Below are 19,796 nucleotides of genomic sequence, written 5' to 3'. Positions count from 1 at the left end.
ACTTGGAGTTTTTGAGTGTGTTGTCTTTATCTAAGAAAAAAAGAAGAAAAAAAATATTATCATGTTTTTTTTTTTAAAGCGAGTAGTTCAAGTTCACACCAGCTAAAAAAAAGTAAAAAATGTTGTACATTTTATCATTAGAAAAAACACAGCAAGATATTTTGTATTTTAAGTCCAATTTGCACAGCGTGCCTGACAGTAAAGGACACATATTTGCATCTATCAAGGTTGATCATTATGATTATTTAGACTAAATGAGTTTGTCCCAATGAAATACTATTGAACCTGACTATGTATTACAGCTTCTACCGTACAATCCAAGTACCTCTTGACCCAATGGAGGAATTGGTCGGCAATCTCATTTGCTCCTTGTAATCATGTCTGTTCCAGAGAAACCATTAAACAGCCAAGCAGGGTCAGCACATAGATACCAGCAAATGACTGCTTTATAATCTGAATCACTTCTGGGGTTCTCTCTGTTTTTCAGCCTCCAGGTATCCATGTAACATGTCACCCGAAGCCTTTATGGTTAATGTCAAATCATATTATGAAGAGTAAAATACTAAAAAACTCATGGTATGACACTCTAAAGTATGGATTACAGTACACTCTCAAAACATTTTTTTCTTTACTTTAAAAACAACCTTCACAACTTTAAAAATGTCACCAAGGGTAGAAACCAGGACAAGAAAAAAACATTTAGTGTCCATGGTGATTTGGGGATATTTATGTGATCGTTTTTTTCCAGGAGGAAAATGTTGTTGCTATAGTGAAGCACATTTCTACAACTAGAGAAAAAAAAGAAAAGCGATGCAATCACATAATAAATTCAGCTTTTCATCTGAGGCTTCTTTCATTTCCTGGTTTGAAGGGTCAGTTTTTGTTTTTGTTTTGTCTTTCTTTAGGGTTACCTGTGTGGCATCATCAACATAAAAACAACTGCTGTCAGGTGGATGCGGATCACTACAGCAGCATCTCAGTGCCTCCCACGCCTCCAAAACCCCCGCACTGAGCATGCTCAGACTAACCTGTTCCACGATTCTCTACACATCATCTGACCAGGGAACAATGAGAAGTGAGAGCATCAGAGAAAAACCATTCTGGTACCTGACCTTAGTGAGGCAGAGCCAAAAACACAGAGGAAGAAGAAATTAGTGGTGAAAAAATTCCATAAAAGCTCCCATTTGCTGACAGGAAGACGAAGAAGAAAAAAACCCTCCACATGACTGTGAACACACCACATCAACTATGAAACATGGTGGTGGCAGCGTCATACTGTTGAGGGTCAAGGAAGCTGGTCAGAATTGATAAAACAAAAAGTTGGATGAAGCTAAATACAGATTGATCGTGGAAGAAAACTGTCTTATAGGCTATTAAATAATTCTTGCTGGGAAGAAGAGTCACCATCCAGTATTAAAACAACAATAAGCATAAACATAGTTACAAAAAAAGTATTCAGGAGTTAGAACGGGTAGCTAAAGTACACATTCACAAATCCAATTGAGAATCTGAGTAAGTACTTGAAAATGTATCTTCCCAAGTGCTATCTCAGATTTTCATTGAATTTGAGCTGTTCTGCAAAAACAAAACAAAACAAAAACGGACCAAGTCTGTAGATCAGTTTTGATGATGTGGATGGATGGATGGATGGATGGATGGATGGATGGATGGACAGATAGATGGATTTTCTATAAAAACTACGAACATACCAATACAACAGTAGAAGCTGGTTAGAACCAGAATTACTGCAAAAGATGAAACCCTTTGACAGACTTCATAGAGATGGATGCTTTTACGCAGGTTACAGTAGAAAAATTAGACGAACAAGTATTCAAAATGAAACACAAAGAAAAGGTATGATTAAAACACAGCATAGAGCGATGCTTTTAATTTTTTCCACCCTGTTTATACCAGATGAGAATCTATAGCTCCCACTGCAATCAGAGGAAATTTCTTTAATTATCCATGGCAACCACTCTCCTCTGAGGGTACATTAGAACATGTGCTTTTACAAACAACAACCTGCTCTCCAATCACATCCCTCAGCTCCTCTGTAAGCTCATGCAATGTGGGCTTGAGTAGCTGTGAAGAAATCACAAACAAAATTATATTTTAAGTTTGGCTCCTAACCGCCCACCTCCCGTCCTACTCACTCTCATATTGTATGTGAAATGTAAACACTTTCCTTTTCCCTCGGCGAGAAATAAATAGCATGTAATTAAAGCCAGCTTGGCAGAGACGATTTCTTGCTTTTTTTTTTAAACAAACATATTTTATTACTCTATTATAGTCATAATGGTTTCTTGCATTGTAAGTTTTTCCCTCTGCTCCGCTTGATTTTCGAACTGAAAGCTTTAAGTGGAATGGACCAAGAGCTTCAATTTGTATGTCAAATGTATGTATGCTCTCTCTTGGGACTGTTATAAATGTAATTATTTAAGCATTCTCTAATGAACCATACAAATAATTAAGCTTTCAGTCTTATTGCAGTCCTTCTCTGAATAGTTCCAAATGTATCTTAACCTTCAAAGAAAAAAAAAAAATAATAAAATTATCTCGGTTATGAATTGTCTTTCATAATGTGCGTTACTGAGCATCTCTGTCAAACTCATGAAAAACTGCTGATTCATACTGCCATCTGGTGGAAGTTTATAGCATCTGTCTTCATAGTTGTGACACTATTTTTTGTTTAGGTCGTTTCTAAAACATTATTACTACACAATTTATCACGTCTGTTTTCAGAGAATTTCAATTTTCACTTTGAGGTGTGGGCTCAGCATTTGTATAAAACATTTTGTTCTTGTGCCACAGCTGTTTTACTTGGGACTTAAAAAAAAGAAAAGTCTTCAGTTAAATTTTTTTCTCATTATTCTATCCTACTTTGAGCAAAAACGGTCTTATGGTTACTGTTCTTGGCCAAGTCACAGGTCTATGATGGGATAAAAGTATCCATGTCAAAATGGGCAGTACATATAGAATTCATTTGGGTCCCACTTTCTGTCTCATAAACCTAGAAAACACACTTTGTGTCCATTTTGTGCCAATGTCTGTAGACAATCCTATCCGTTTTCCACTTCTCAATCTATTTCCTACCCATATACAAGGGCGTAGGTTTGGTCTAAGTTTTGGTGGGACCTTACAACTTACTAAACTAATCAATGTAGATTTTCGTTTATTTATTTTGTTTTTGTTAAAAAATACATATGTTTTTTTTTTTTTAATTAATATGGCAAAAATTGGTCGGGACTATTTTATATCCCTTGAATATTGGTCGTGACATGTCACGACCGTCCATACCCAAACCTACGCCCATGCCCATATATGTCCCATTTGAAAAATTATTGTCAATTACAAGCAGGTAAAAAACTTTGCAGCTGTTCTTCTGTGCATTGTCTCTCTATTCGGTGTGCCTGAGCAGCATGTTTGAGATGGACCAATTCAAATGAATTGGCACCGCTTAAAAAAATCAAAATAGATCAATGAGGCAACAGTGACTGCAAAAGATAAAGACTCTCCATTACTTTTGTGAAAGCAAACATCCTCAGAAGGTTATTGGAGATGAGTGATACATTAAAAAGTGCTTCACTCAGACTGCATTCCACAGATCAAGCTGTTTTTGTCTGGCCTGAGCTGTTAACCTATGACTCCGCTCTTGCACTTAATGCAGGCTGTGATCTCTGAGGAAGTACAATAAATCCCTACTCATTAAATTCTTTAATTTCCAGTGGTAAGGAAATTTTACTAATATTTCACTTTAAGTAAACATAGCTATGTTGTGAGAGTTCTTGTTCCCATTAAAGGTAATGGGTTAGCATGCAGTGCTATAAAACAATTTCACCAGATTTGTCCACCTTTTCCTTTACGTCACAGTTAAATCTGAAGGACCCTCAAAGGTTGTTTTTTTTATTCCCTTTATTTAACCAGGTAAAATCACATTGAGATCTAGATCTCATCTTCAAGAGGGACTTGGAAATTTTAACAACAAAAAAGATAAACTTAATCAAATGCAAAATGTTTTTTTTAAACTGCCCTATCTGAAAAAGTAATTAATCCCTAAACCTATTAGTTGGTTGCTCCCCACTTGACTGTCACCAAGCATTTGAAATCAATTTTAAGATTTCTGAAATATTTTTTTATCCACCTTCTAAAATGTTTTATTCAGCCACTGGAAAACCTTTAGGATGGATAACATTTTTAGGGTTAATGCCACAACATCTTAATTGGATAAATCCAGATTTTGACAAGACCACACCAAAATCTTTATTTTATTTTTGTTTTGACTCATTCAGCTGCTGCTATGCATCTTACCCATGTCTTGCTGCATAGCTCAAGTGAGCTTCAGCTTAAGTTCTCGAACTCATGGCCGGCCACTCAGTTAACGCGTTATCCAGGTACTGCAGCAAAGGCAAACATCCGTCATCTATCACCATGTTTGACTGTTAATATGCTATTTTTCTGATATGCCATGTCAGCGTTATACCAGATATAATGGGATGCACATCTTCCAAAAAGTTCCAATTTTGTCTTGCCAAACCGCAAAACATTTCCCCCCAAATATCCTAATGTTTATACTCCTAGAAAGGCTCAACACGTTGCATTTGTGGAGGATCACATAGGGAAGTTCCCTTTAATGAATCAAATCAAAATTATTTCAGCACTCCATTGAGTATTTACTCAGGTTATCTTTGTTTGAGATTAAAATTTGACTAATCATCTTAAATGTTTGGAATTATGACAAAACAATTCAATATACTGTAGTATATTGTTGCTCCTACATGGAGGGTTCACACCATTTTGGTGTTTAAAACTCTTGCCAATTTCACAGCAGTGTAATGTCTGTCTCTCTTGAACAGGATTGTATTTACAAAAGTCATTCTGCAAAAACACAAGTCTCTATCAAGATGTTGCTCTGCCATTTGAGAGTTGGACAAAAACTCCTGTTGAAAGCTGTTTTACAAGAAACATTAAATCAACCACGACATTAGTTTGCTCTTTTGTATCATCAAACTCGATCGAACTACATCCTGTATCTAGGATGCATCTCTGTGCCGCTCAATATTGCAATATTGCTAGTTCATTTCATCATTTACATTTTTCCTTACAGAAAATTTATAAAAAACTTTTATTTTCATAATAAAAAAAGCTTAAAAAACAACAGCTGTAAATAGATTTCTTTCTGTGACTTGAATAATTCGTAGTCAAACACACCAAACTTAATAACAATGCAATTATTGACATTGAGATAAAAATCCTGCTTTTCATGCAGCAGATGTGATTTTATTAATCTTTGCGCCATTGAAATGTAGCACAGGAGAACACAAAGTACAAGTAAACAAAGATAATGACTAAGTCAATAAAAATGACTAAGGATTTTAAATGACATATATGATCTTTGCATCAGACTTTGTATAAACAATGAGACAAGTACTATATTGGATTGGCCTTATGCTGATGGGGCAATATATTTTCATCAGGCATACGATGACGCACTTTGAATGGGGCAATCGTGGTATGTTTTTCATCTTATTAGAAACAATGCAACAAAATAAATATACATACATTTTGGTCCCATAGAAAACTGAAGCAACAGAGAGACTAATCAAACAATTCTGACCTTAGAGCAGGTAACAATTATTTCTTGGTTGATGTTCTTGTTGTTTCCTTTTACAGGAGTTCAGTCTATGTTAAATACCGCCTCACTTTTGACCTTTATTATTCACAAAGGCATAAGGACTCATTCTGACAGTGACAAGTTATTTATAGGGTTTGCATTGTTTTGATTTAATGTTATATATACAATTACACGTGATATTTCGGGTTGAAAACCTAACCTGTATTTTGGGTCCAACCCATAACCCAACCCTGTTGGGTTAAATCAACCCAAGGCGGACTCAGAGTCCATATTTAACTTTGCACCAGAGAAGTTTGTTCACCTAAACTCGGTAGCATTAGCCTTTTTAATGCTAAGTAGTCAGCACAAGTTAGCACTGTCTATGAGTAGCATTAAATTCTACCAAAAGAGCTGCTTTAAAAGGTAATATAAACAGACCAAGAAGAAATATTTATGCATACTTTTTTAGCAACTGCATATCCATATTACTTGCTACAGCCATATTACTTTAATTCTGAAAGATAATGCACTGAAGCTAAATAACTATAAATTTAGCATGATTATTGTTATTCATATGTAATCTGTAGTCTATTATGTTTTGTTTTTTTTTTTGCTGTTTCTAACCTACTAATTTTGAATGTAGGAATAAACTAGGCATACAGTTTACGCATTTTAATATTACTTGTCTTGTAATTCAAGATATTGATTATTTTTTTAACCCACTCTTGCTCTTAGCTTTAGACAATAATCCAGTTTTGGGGTTGAAAACATAAACAAGTTTGCCTGGTCAAACCCACAACCCCAACCTTGTTTCAAATCGGCCTAAACCAGGCCCTGTTTAGCAAAACAACTCAAATCGGATTGTTTTTAATCCAGCAAAATTATTTTAGACAGCTATGCTATGTGTTTACATAAACACGATTATGAGAACAACACTCTTCATTCCACAGTAGCTTTACATGCTAAGAAAGCAATCCTTAAAAGATTACTTTATTTACAGAAATTCTGTTAAGATGTCCAGGAAGTCCTTGAGGTCAATCTGCTCTGGTCAGGTGAAACATAAACCGGTTATGCATATCAAATCAAGTTGTTGGTCACATATTCACTACGACTTACAGGGGTGTAGGGAGAGAAAACAAACACTTTGCATCCTTTAGGCACCGGTGTTCCCATGCCTTTTGCTGGAACATGTCCTAGAAAATATTACTTTACTAAACTCACCTAAACAGCACTTCAGATACTTCAAAACTATGTACAATAAAAGTGATCCCTTGAACCTCGGATTTGGCGTCATCTTCATCTATAGCCCCACATATTGAAGCACAAAATGATTATTTGATAGTAGAATAGTCACTTATGCTGGTGCTGTGAACAGTTTAGTAGATTTGTACCCACAATGTTTATACAGGCTCTCATCCATAGAACTTTCACCATGAATCATCTGCACCATGCCTTCCTTCACAGGGCAAAGAAAGGCTCTTCTGTCTTTCAACCATAACCGCGGCTGTGCTTTTCTTAGAGTTTTGGGAGACCCTGAATAGCTTGAAAAAGTTCAGTCGTTTGTACAGAGTCACAGGAGTAAGCTGCAGAGTCCTGCGCGATGATCCTCGACAGCGAAGCAGTTCCCCATAGGCTCGACGGAAATCCCTGTTGAATGCTGGATAGAGGATGGGATTAAGGGTAGAGTTCAAATATCCTAGCCACAGAACTACAGAATGGAGGGTGTTGGGAGGATTTCTCTTTTCCTTTACACCCATGCAGGTGAAGTAGCTGAAGTAGGGAAACCAACAGATGATAAATGCACCAAGTACAGCTGCCAGGGTGACTGTAGCCTTGTGCTCTCGGGCTATGGCAGCAGTCGCTGAGCGTGCAAATGACGGAGTGGTAGCACGGATACGTCTTACCTGAAAAGATTGGTCGTAGGGTAGGGATGGAGAGGCAGAGAAAACAAAATAAGTTTTTTCATTAATCCAAGGAACTGATTACAAAAATCTACATTCAAAATCACAAAATCTGCAACAGCTTTTTGGACAAGTGACAATATGATGTGTTGCCACAAGAAGTCAACAGCCCAAAACATAAAGTACAAAAATCCCTCCACAAATATGTAAATTATTGTTAATAGTTATTGTTCATGTTAATTACATTTAACATTCTGATTCCCCTGAAGTTTTAATATGGATTGAAACAATGGGCTGTTTCTCTAACCACTCCACAAACTGGGACAAGAGACCACACCAATAAGGTAAGTTAGGTGTGTGTGTTTAAGTCTGGAAATTGCTGTATGAAAACAGTGCAAAACAAAAAGTGTGAGATTAAGATTTTCAGCAGGAAAAACACCTAGTATAAAACAACAAATAAAAATTTGGAAAAGCACCTCAAACCCACACTTATTGCTCATTCAAAGAGAACTTTATTATAGTGCAGTGGTCCCCAACCCTCCCCTGCATGTTTTCAATGTATCTCTTTTCCAGAACATCCGTTTGAAATGATGGCAGGATCTCCTTTGAGATCATCAAGGGCAGCTGAAGCCTGTTAATCACCTATTCATTTAAGTCAGATGTGTGGAAGCAAGAAGAAACCTAAAACATGTGTAACCCCCATAAACTATGCTGATCTGTCTGTATGTTTAATGTGTTTGTTTGTTAGCTCTTAGAATGTCCTGTAGGGGACACTAGACCCATATTTCTCATGTGTCGGTACGAGAAGAAGAGTAAATAAGATGGAAGAAGAAGAAGAAGAAATGGCAGACTAAGCACATTTCAGCAGAAGTAGAGAAGTTACTACGCATAAGTGTTGCTGTGATATGAGAGAAATCTGTTTATTTTGAACTGGATAATGTACATTCTGTTTTGAGGTTTCTCCGGTGAGTCTGTTTTATTTTCAGCTGCTTACTCACGCAGAATGGCTACCTAGCTGGAGCTAACGTTGCTCAGTGTTTTTTCGAACAGGAAAAAAACCCAACCGGAGTAAAAGTGTCGCTCTGTAAATAGCATAGCTCTGTGAAATGAGACTGTTTATGATGAAGTGATGTTTATTAAGTAATTTATTTATTACTGAGCGTTTTTGGTTTATTTTAAACGCTAATTTGATTTTCACTGAGAAGTAATTGAAAGATTTCTATGATTTCCGTATACCTGCCTGATCGGTTAACGCTCTGCATGCAGGTTGGTTATTTTTTTTGGACGACCGATACCTGAACGAGCCATTGGTTCCAGAACCAGGAGGGTTCCGCCGCCATCTTTGTGATTCCTGGAAAGACGGAGGGCCTGGTGCTGGATGTTTCGCGTGGACAACAGATAAGCTTATTGAACTAAAAGGGGGGCCCACAATTTTTTTTTTTTTTATTCCACAAACTATTTGTTCATGAACATTTTCATAACGGACAACTTATGTGGACATTGACTGAACTGACTGACTGAACTGTTATATTGAAGGACTAACTGGAATATGTAATTTCTTTTGTTGAAATAAGCTTTAAAGCTACTGTTAAAAAAAAAAAAAACTACCCTCAATTTTCTATATATTAATCTGATATTTTTATATAAGGGTGGACAATTTAAGTTTTATACCTTAATTTTATTAAGGTAATTAGTGTTACCTGGATTATTATTTTTTTGTGGGGAAAGAAAAATAAACTTGAGTTGTTAAAACTTGTATGCTTATCATCCTCCTGTGTGACCCTAGAACAAAAGTAACTTTCCTACTGAATTTATTGCTAATTAAATTAAGTAGTGGTTACACATGCATGGCAGGAGTACTTGAGGACCAGGGTTGGGAATCACTTACTGCATGGCATCTTGAACCAAAACAGTTGAAATTAAAGTTTTGTAACTATAGAAATCTAAAAAGAACGTTTGGAGGGGTCCTTGCATCTTCAACAGGGATGTGAATTTGTATGAAGGGTTCTGTGCACAGTAATACCTGGCCATGTAAGGGAAAATATGCAACGTATTTTCACAGCTTTTGAATGTTTTGTACATATGGTGAGTTTTAATATGATGCAAAGGACTAATCATAACATAAATGCCTCTTTTCCCTAAGTGGTCCAGCACTGTTCAGTGTGGTCCGGTATGCTATTTTATGGTTCGGCGTATTGTCTCACCGGGAACTAGCACTAAACCCAAATACCTAACATGGCTTCATATCAGTTTTCAACAACAAATGTGCACCTCTATGTCTGGCATTTTATTTTTTTGCCATCCAATCAAAATAAATGATTGGATGGCAATCCAAATGATTGGCTAGTAGCTCATGTGTGAGCTACTAGCATCACACATGTTGTGTGATGCTAGTAGCTCCATCCTAACCATAACACATTATTGCGCTATGGAGCTCCAACTGAAAAGGGCCCAGAAATAGCCTACTGCGGTACAGGTTGGTTGTATGGGCCGTTTTTACAATGGAAAAAGACAAAATGATGCACCAAACCATTGACCTGTGGCAAATCACTCAGGGAATACGTGCTATTAGAACTATCTGTCTGGTTTCAAATGGTTTCAGTTTATAGATGATTTAAGATAAATCAGTAATTGACACTAACCTGTTCACGTGCCACTCTGAAAATGCAAAGATACATTCCGCACATGACCATCAGTGGTAAGTAAAAAGAGCCAAAGGCATAAATAAGGACATAGTTGTTGTTAAATTCAAACTGGCAGTAGTGTCCTTTATCAGTGCCCTCATCCCCAAATTCCCAGTCCAAGTTTTGCACCCTGTAGTCTGCTGTATTCCAGCCCAGGTGGATGGGGAAAAAAGCCACGGCCAGCGACAGCAGCCAGATGAAGATAATGGCAAGTGACACCCTTCGTGGGGTGACTCTTTGAGAGTGGCTGAGGGGAGATGAAATGGCCAGGTACCTGTTCACACTGATTGCCAACAGGGTCAGGATGGAGCATGTACACAGCATGACATCCACTGAGATGTAAATATTACACAGTGTTCCTCCAAAAGGCCATTTACTGTTGCGGAGCTCCAGCGTGGCAGACAAGGGGAGCACCAACACGCCAAGCAGGAGATCTGCAATTGCCAGCGACACCACAAAGCAGTTAGCTGTTCGCCACAAACGTCGGCTGAGCCCCACTGCCAAGCACACCAGTATGTTACCACCGATGGTCAGAAGTATAACGGACACGAGGAACAGCCAACGGAGAACTGTGGTGACAGTCATTTCCACCGGGTTACTGTCACTTTTAGCTAAATTAAAATGAATCATCCACTTGGCCAGTTCAGTTATTCAAAATATGATTCTCCTTTCGGTGTTTCTTTGAGGGACAGCTGTCATCTTCAAACGCACATCACTGCATGGATAGGCCTTTTTCGCCATGTCTTTTCAAACTCTGACAGTGTTGCTGAAGTAAACAGGCCCCTGGAAAAGACAGAATAAGAATGTATTACTTACAGGTTAAACATTTCATGAATTCACATTCATTGAAAGCACAACCACACTAAATCTAACTCATATTTTTTCACCTAGATCCTTTCAAATATCCTTCGTGGAGATGTTAGATTTATCAAATATGGTGTCCCAAATTTTCACCAATGTTTGAATGTTTTTCTGACCCTGAAAAGGTTAATTAAAAAGAAGTAAATGGTAAATATTTCTTAGGCTCCTAACCTACACTAATGACTGTTAATTTCTCAAATGTCTTCTGTCTTGATGTAGCAGGAGTACTGATGGACCAGATAAATGTTTTTTAATAAAATAATCAGTTAAAACACATCAGCTGCTGTCAAGTAATCTCATTTTCACACACTCTTTGAATCAGGTCAGTCACTTCAAAAGTCATCAATCAATTATTTTATCTTTTGTTATATATTTTGAATGTACTGACCATTACAATTGGTCTATTACAACTGGTCTATTAGGTGACCTAATTGTGAGCTTCATTGTTCACAGATTCTCTTACTTGTGACTTTGTTGCGACGTAGTGCTGCCGTGATTGGCTGCTTGTGTTCTCAAAGCAGCCAATCCAGGAGTGCGTTTAACTTTCCTTGGTGCTGATTGACTATACCCTCAAAGATGGAAGACTTTAGACTTTATGTTATGTGGTAGTACAAGGGTGGCTTCTACTGTGAATGTTAATGAATAGGAAGGTATGTTTGGTGTTTGAATTCTTAAAACAGAGATTTATGCAAGTTTTTTGAGGGGGTCTCATATATTCGCTGAGGTTAGAAATTCACTGGCAGTTGTGATCCTTAACCCCCATGGATATCTGGTTCCACCATAGTTTGTAAAAATCTGTTTTTGCCTTTATCATTAGACTTCTCTTTAAATATCTTATATCATTGAAAGTGTCAAATTATATTGATCATGGCTTCCTTTACAAAATAAAAAAACTTATCGTCAAATCAGGTTGAATACTTTTATTGGCATTATATGCATGCAGTAAGTTCTTCAATCTTCCATATAGTTCCAGGTTTCCAACAAGTTACTTCCTCAGCATGGTTACTGTGTTACTTTCTAACGATTTGTTTATCCCATAAACTGTTTATTTTTCTCATATAGTTTGAAATATGTAGTGCTGTCATCTGGCTGCAGAGTAAGCTAACTAATGGTCATCTGGCATCATTAGCACATCTTGCAGGTCCTCTTGCAGCACCACAAGCTATACCAGATTTTATTTTACTAGATATAACAATTCATAAAGCAAATATGCATTCAGGAGTTTTCATGGGAATTTGGAAGTAAGTGAAGTAAATTTATGCATTCATTAATAGAAAAAGGGGGTGGACTTTAAAAGATCCCCAACACAAACAGTATAAATAGATAAATAAAAAAAAAAACTCAGATGCTGAGGTCAAAGAGTTTGTCTCTGGAGATTTATTGGAGAATGCGTAGGCAGAGCAGTAATTACTCACCAGTAGCAAGGTCACACAGCAATCTTTTTTAAACAATCATAAAACATTCAGTGTGTATAGTGGTTGTATAAATGTAAACTCTTTTGAAATAACTTGACGTAAGATGAACAATTTATTGTGTTCCCTCACATAGTTTGAAAATACACTAGAGAGCTGTTTTATATTCGTCTATTTCTCATTTTTACGTAGTAAAGTCATGTCCTATTAGTTAATACCCACTGCCTGAATTTACAGATCTATGTTGTTCATGTCCACCTTGTCACAAAACACAATACCTTGTGGGAAATCAAACAAACAAAACGTACCAAATGCGCTCGCAATTACTTTTGTATCTTCTGTCAAGGCCCCGGCTGCCCCAACTGGTGAGGCTAAGATAACGTACATAAATGAAATTTATGACACACACAAATTATTCGATAATCAAGAAGCTAAACTAATTTTACAGCAACATCTAATTTAATTGGGTGATGTAAGGCAGTGCTTACTTGGCATCAAACACACACACACACACACGCACACACACACACGTGTCTTCAATCTCTGAGAGGAGAAACAGAAACAAAATACTTCATTCAACACTAACATTCATCAGCAGCTAAGGAGCAGAAAATAAGATTTAATGTTTCTCAAGCCATAATGATTCATAAAGGAGCCACTGATGATGAACTAACAAGTAAAATTTCCAGCCAGTGCAATTACATTATGTCTGTTATTTATATACTGCAATAAATTCAACTGCCTCCTAAAGATTTTTAGACAATTGTTGACATTAATGTAGATTAATTCTCCTCTTTAACTTGCACTACACAAAACGGCAAACGTCATATTCCTCTAAAGTCTAAACTTGTTAAAATGACAAAATAACATGTGTACTAAGCACGGAAACTTTGTTTTTGTTGCTGGTCATGAATCCAGGTAGAAACGTCCCACCAATTTACACAGCATCGTTACTAATCTGTCTGTAAAATTATAACACAGAGACCCAAGCAATATTAAATGTAGTACATAAAGAAGAGAGATAAGACATTTGCACCTCTGGCTTTATGGTGTATGTTTAACTGGACAGTGCCATTCATGTGGTGTTTGTACAGGGAATTTTCAGTAGCTACCAAAGCTGAAAAAGGAAGCACCATTTTACCTGGGCTCCACTTTGTTTTGCTTCATGGAAGTTCCTGTCAGTTTTCCCAGTAGAAGACCGATCAGGAATTTTTTTTATTACGTGGTTCATAAATGAGTGACTGTGATAGCATCTATTTAAAATAAACAACTAAAGATATGGAAAATATACAAACACTCTTTAAGTTAATTAGAATCACAGTTTTTTTTCTTTTTTTCTAAAATAACAGTTACTACTACCGCCTTCACAGTATTGTGTATCGTCTTTGCTTTTCTATGATAAGAAAAACTGTTTTAAGCATGAAAATTCTTTCATCTTTACTATATGCATCTAATATTATATGATCCCGGGTTAAAACATTTTTTGGACATACAGAAACATTCACTGGCTTAAGCATTGAAAATTAGAGACACAATATATATAAAACCATACCTGCAACAAAATCTATATAAGAACTGTGAAAATGCCCCTGCTATTCCATAATAATAACATTTTTCTATTATCATGTCACGCTATGCAGACACTCAGTTTGCACTGAGGAAGATTACCTCATGTGATATGATGAGTGGTTGACATGGCAGTAAACATGTGACAGTGTTGAGTGATTCTTCCTATAACACAAATGCATTACACACTTTTAACATTTGTGTTTTTAAAATATACAATCAAGTGTTTTCCTTAGTTTTCACAATTATGCACAACTTTAAATTGGTGAATCACATGTAACAAGACAAACTTTTTGTAGTTGCAAAGTGATAAAATTTAAAAAATATATTTCAAAAGGAATTTATGAATTTGTATTTTATTCTAGTCCAAACATTAGCTAACTACTTTAAATGTGGATCATACATTATTCCTCACATTCAGTCTGAAGGAGCATTAACACCTCACAAAAATGCCAGACAATTTAATCACACACGGACACCACCCATCGTTTCCATCGCAACCGTGTTTGTTCTGAACTGACGACGTCTGACTCGAGCTGTTTAACCAGTCAGCTCCTTTCTGCGCTTTAAGAATCAGGGTGTAGCGTGGTAAAACAGTGAGTTGACTCTAAAAGCAAACTGTCAGAATCATTTCCAGAGCTAAGGTAAAGTAAATTACTTTTGTTATCATTTCGCCATGTCCTGCTGGTGAGGTGCCTAAAGAGATTGGCAACAGGTGAAATACGACACTATCATATTATGAACAATTTGAGCTCATTTAACAGGTCATTGCATAATTTAGTTTCCTATTTCTAGCAAAGTCTGATCCAGAAGGGAGAGAGAGGCTGAGTAGGAGAAAGGAAAACATTAAGTGCTTATTGGTCTCTGGAATACTATCATGCCTGAAATGTGGAAGGCTGCATGTGTATGCACTTAATGCATAATCACACAGACTGCATAGATGGCTGAGCCTTAGCCTGTGTTAACACTTTATGTATGACTTGCTAGATTACACTTCTGAGGGCTAATACTGTCTTGTTATTTGGCTAATACCACACGATTACTTTACTGCTGGATACCATGTTCCAAATGAGCGGCACAGTCACATGCTGATCTGTACAGCACACAATAACAAAAGGCTCTTATTTCCTGTAATTAAATAGCGTAGTGTTTCGACAGCACAACTGTACACAGTATTTTGAAAACACACTGCTTAATGAAAAAGGCGAATTAACAAGAGCGAGCTTCACATCATAAATCACTAAATTAACATGTGAAGTGGGAAATTAGCAGAAACACAGCCCCATAAAATTCACAAAAGGAAGTAATGCGACTTTTATTGAGTTGATTTGTTTTTTTTGCCGTTATTTATTAATCCTCGCTTCCATGTTCACCTTGTAATGATTTTTGTTTATTTAAAGTTAAATACGTCAGAAGAGTTTTTGTTTTTTTAAAGTAGCCTCATAATCACATTTGACATATGTTTAAGTTCCCTTTAGAAAACACCCAGAATACATAGAAGTAGGTACACAAAACATTTGAACTGTTAACTTGAAATAAAGTGAACAAGCAGAAGTTTATTGCTAAGAATTTCAATGAGGTAAAAATGCTCAAATGTACAAAGTGTTCCTTCGTGTCCCTTACATGTTAACTACCGTTTGGTGGCAACTGACTCCTTCTCTTGTTGTCTTACCATCACATTTTTATTTTTCCATACTTTACCATCCCCTTAAGATGTACCTACATGCGGTCAATGTTTAACCACAAAAAGTGACATTTATGTATCACTAAGCAACTCTCACATCGGTTCAAACTACGTATATCAGTCCAGCTAAGTAAGCATAACAATTTTATTGTCATTTTTGGAAGACACTAGAATTTCATGAGGAAAAAAATGCATGCATTTGCCTTAGTTTTAAATATGCCATAAGAAAAACTAATTAAAATCTTATTGACTTACCATATTCGCTGCTCCTTTTCTCCTCCTAGATCACGAATGTTCTCACGTTCCTCGATCCTGCATGAGTATATTTATTACCCACTCCCTCTCTTCCTCTGTCTCCACCCCCACTCATGTTTCCTCCCATTAACATGAAAGTGCCATCACCAAATACCCTTTGAACTCCTGCAGTTTAGCTTCTTTTAGTTACCATAATCATTTTGTAGCTTTAACTGCAGAAGTACATGGTGCTCAACTCATGCACATGTCGAACCTACAGTATTTATTAGTATTTATCTCCTTACTTTCTTGTGATTGGCCACACTTAAATGTTTCAAGTTACTTTTTGAAAAAACAGTTAAGGCAGTTTTTAAATTAGTATTTTATTGATGAAGACAGAGAAATGTTTCCAAATCTACCTTCCTCTACATGGAAAACAGATTGCGCTACTTGGTAAATTATGAATTATGCATGTGGACAAAATTGTTGCTACCCCCCCAAAAAACCCCAAGATGGTCACTGACACAACTTGAAACTAACAACAGTAATAATAAATAAAAATGTACTGAAAATTAACAAATAGAAATCAGACACTGTTTTTGAAATTTGGTTCAACAACATCATTTTTATAAATCAGTCAATTAATCAATCAATCAATCAATTTTATTTATAAAGCACACTTCATACTAAAAGCAGCTCAAAGTGCTGTACAGATCAATAAAACAAACCCACAAAAATAAACAAATGAAACAGGGTTAGACAAAAATTATTGTACCTATGAAAAAGATAATTGACTTATTCTTTCATCAATGGTTATTTTAGTAACTAAGCCATGTCAGGCGAGTATTTGTAAACAATAACTAAAACTGAACTATTGGACTAATGTTTTCCTGATGATCAGGAGGAGTGCTGATTTGGTAATTTTGATTTCAATTACTAGTTTTGTTAATTGCCCTAGACAGTTTTTTTATGGATATTTATAGCCGCACTAGGCTATGTTGTCACACAATACAGAGGTGAAGTAAAATAATTTGATGTAAATCCTAGCATTTTGAACCACACATAAATATATGTGCAAATACTGAATCAGGAGTAGGCGGCATTCAACTACACAAAAGAATGGTGCCATTATTCGCCGGAGAATGATGACCTCTTATTTTTAGATGACAAATAATCTAAACTGAATACAAAGAGAAACTTGTAAAGGAAAACAATGCAAAAAGATACAACAGATGACTGAATTGTTGCACAAGATGAAAGGTAAAATTAGACAAATAAAACCACTGACAAATATTACTACAAATTGAAACAGATTTAATCCGAGCTCATTTTTCTTTACCCACACGCCAGCCTTCCCTGCCCCTAAAACAACAAGTTAACAATTAAAGTCAGGCTACAGAATCCTGCTTGTATAAAGATTGAACAGTAACATGAATTATGAAGAATGGGTCACAGTGCTTGACTGCTGAAACACCAACTTCTCATTCTTCAAGTTCTGGCCTGTTACTTGCATATATGAATGAGAAAGTGAGACAAGCACATTAACTACCAAATGAATCATCAACATTTACTGAATTAAATTAGCAATGATGGAGAAGTTGCAAAGAGTACGAGAGCATCATTGAGGTACTTAAACTCTTCAGCCCATCAATCACGCATTTTACAGTCGGAAAAGAAAGGCTGGTTATCTCAGAAGGTTTTGTTTTTTGTAACCTGAAATGGCAGTGTGCCGTGGTTTATAAACCCTACTTAGGTCAAGCTGAGATGTAGACACTGTCAAAATTATTCATAGCCGCTGCATATTCAGATTTAAAGTAATTATACTAATATGTTTATTCTGAATAAGCTTTGGAATGGTGCACCTAGACCTGACTTGAAACCTCAAAGATTTGGAGCTCATTATGGGGGATGTGGTGAGTATATGGAGGACTAACTCAGTATGTCGGTTCTCTTTTGCAAGTCTTTTCTCCCATCTGCTGGACATTGGTGGGAAATCAGGTGAATATAAAAATACGCAGGAAAAGCAGAACTGCCAACTGCACAGTCAATACGTGCTGCAGACTTGCTATGCAAACAAAAATAAGTTCGAATAACTATTCATTTTGTGCAACATCTAATATTTACTGTAGTCTGTGTCAATGTGACATACAAGTTTTCAGTCACTTTTTAATTTGAATCACATTATTTTATGAGAGCGGTCAAATAACGTGACTGCAACCAATTAAAAACAATCTTTGCCCTGTAATATAGCACTGTTAAGCATTAGTCCATCCTTACATGTATAGCCTTTAAATTTAAATGAAGCTTCAAATTGGCAGTGACCATAGCATTCTGTAATGCTTCCCAGTCACAGACGCTCCCCTCATCTTTCATATATTTTACATCCTTGAATGTTAGGTGTTAAAAAAATAGTTCTCCATCTCGGCTGTCAGTCGTCATCAATCACAACGCTGTGCTAATGAGATGAGCCTGAAGTGACGTTTCTAACAAGCTTTTTCCTCACTGTTCTTAGAGTTGACCTGCTTTGTGTTGAATCCCTTCTAATCTCAGGCTTTCTTCTGTCATCAAAGTAAATCCCATCAAAAGCGACGCGCAGGCAGCTCCAAGGTCTAACTTTTTCAGACATCATATAGGTTTGCTAATGATTTGCTGAACTTAATATTACTGTAGGTGGAGCTGATTTTTTTTATTTTCCAGTTGCTTCTAAATATCAGAGGATTTAAAGTATATGAGACACGAGGGATTTTTCTTTAATTAAATTGGAGAAAACAACACTTGTAGTTTCATAAGGATGCATAGAGCTATGTGCTGTTGTAAACTCATTTAAATGCCAACCTACAGATTCAATATCCCTAATTCTAAGGTGTGCTCTAAGTGTTAAGCTCACATAAGACTTTATAGACTCATTTAATTAACTTTACTTATCAAAATCATATATTAGAAATGCTACAGTCCTGGTAATTAAAGCCCATCCCACAATTGTTCCAATTTTAAGAGACAGCTCTGGCCATAGAAAGCTATCACCGAAAGTGTATGATGTTTAAGAGTTTTTTTTTTTTTTTTTTTTTTGCTGTTTAATTAGCTTAGATCAGCAACTAATTGTAAAGTCAAAGAGAACCGGAGTAAACGCAAAATGGAGTTTTCAGACCGAGGGGTGATCGCTGCCAGAGCTATAGAATAATAATAATAAAAAAAACACCTTAATAGCATGGTGCAAGCTTATTTGCTTATTTCCCAGATTTTTTGGAAAATATCGGTAGATTGACAAGACAAAAATTTAGCACTTTGTAAGGTATGAAATGTGTCACATATGGTCTAAAACTAATACACATTTTAGAAAACGAACTATCAGATATGACAGTGACAGTGCGATGTACCAGGATGACTTGATAGAACCATGATTTCTGCTTGCTAGCAGAAAACTCTGAAGGCCAATCCAAAATAGCTCAGTGCCAACCTTTCTTCTCCTTCCCCCCGTGAAACACACAAACAGTAATAAAATGGAAATAAACATCAGCTGGTAATTTTGACCCATTTTTACTTAACGGACCGAAATCAAATTCTTTAAAAATGATTGTTGCTATATAACCCCTTAAGCGGTGAACCCAATGTATCATAGTAGAGTTTGCAAAGTGACATTATTAAGAACAAAATATATTTGCTCCGTTGTGTAAACACCAAGCTCTCTCTGTTCTCTACCATTGACCGTTCTGCTGTCATATCGCATTTCTGTCCCAGAGGAAGTCTGTCTCCCACATTTCAGTGGATTATCGCTCCTCTAAAGCCCCCTGGAAGATGCTCAGCCACGAGAGCAGGAGTAAAAGCTAAATCCTACTCTGGTCG

General features: G+C 36.4%; 1 protein-coding gene across 2 annotated transcripts; it reads right to left on the bottom strand.

Annotated features, from left to right (window-relative positions):
* Nucleotides 1-5,190: 5,190 nt before the first annotated feature.
* LOC102221053 (histamine H2 receptor-like) lies at nt 5,191-16,028 on the bottom strand. Of its 2 annotated transcripts, XM_023341853.1 has the most exons (4): nt 15,975-16,009; nt 14,138-14,200; nt 10,155-10,979; nt 5,191-7,515 (listed from the first exon to the last, which is right to left on the bottom strand). In XM_023341853.1, the coding sequence occupies exons 3-4, from the start codon at nt 10,824-10,826 to the stop codon at nt 7,039-7,041; spliced, it is 1,149 nt and encodes a 382-aa protein (XP_023197621.1). In that variant the 5' UTR covers nt 10,827-10,979; nt 14,138-14,200; nt 15,975-16,009; the 3' UTR covers nt 5,191-7,038. The 2 variants fall into 2 exon arrangements, with proteins under 2 accessions (XP_023197621.1, XP_005803677.2); XM_005803620.3 differs by lacking the exon at nt 14,138-14,200 and having other exon boundaries at nt 15,975-16,028.
* Between the last annotated feature and the right edge of the window lie 3,768 nt (nt 16,029-19,796).

Source organism: Xiphophorus maculatus, chromosome 11, assembly GCF_002775205.1.
Source record: "Xiphophorus maculatus strain JP 163 A chromosome 11, X_maculatus-5.0-male, whole genome shotgun sequence".
NCBI lineage: Eukaryota > Metazoa > Chordata > Actinopteri > Cyprinodontiformes > Poeciliidae > Xiphophorus > Xiphophorus maculatus.
Note: the sequence above shows the minus strand (reverse complement) of the source record. Positions and strands in the feature narration are given on the sequence as shown.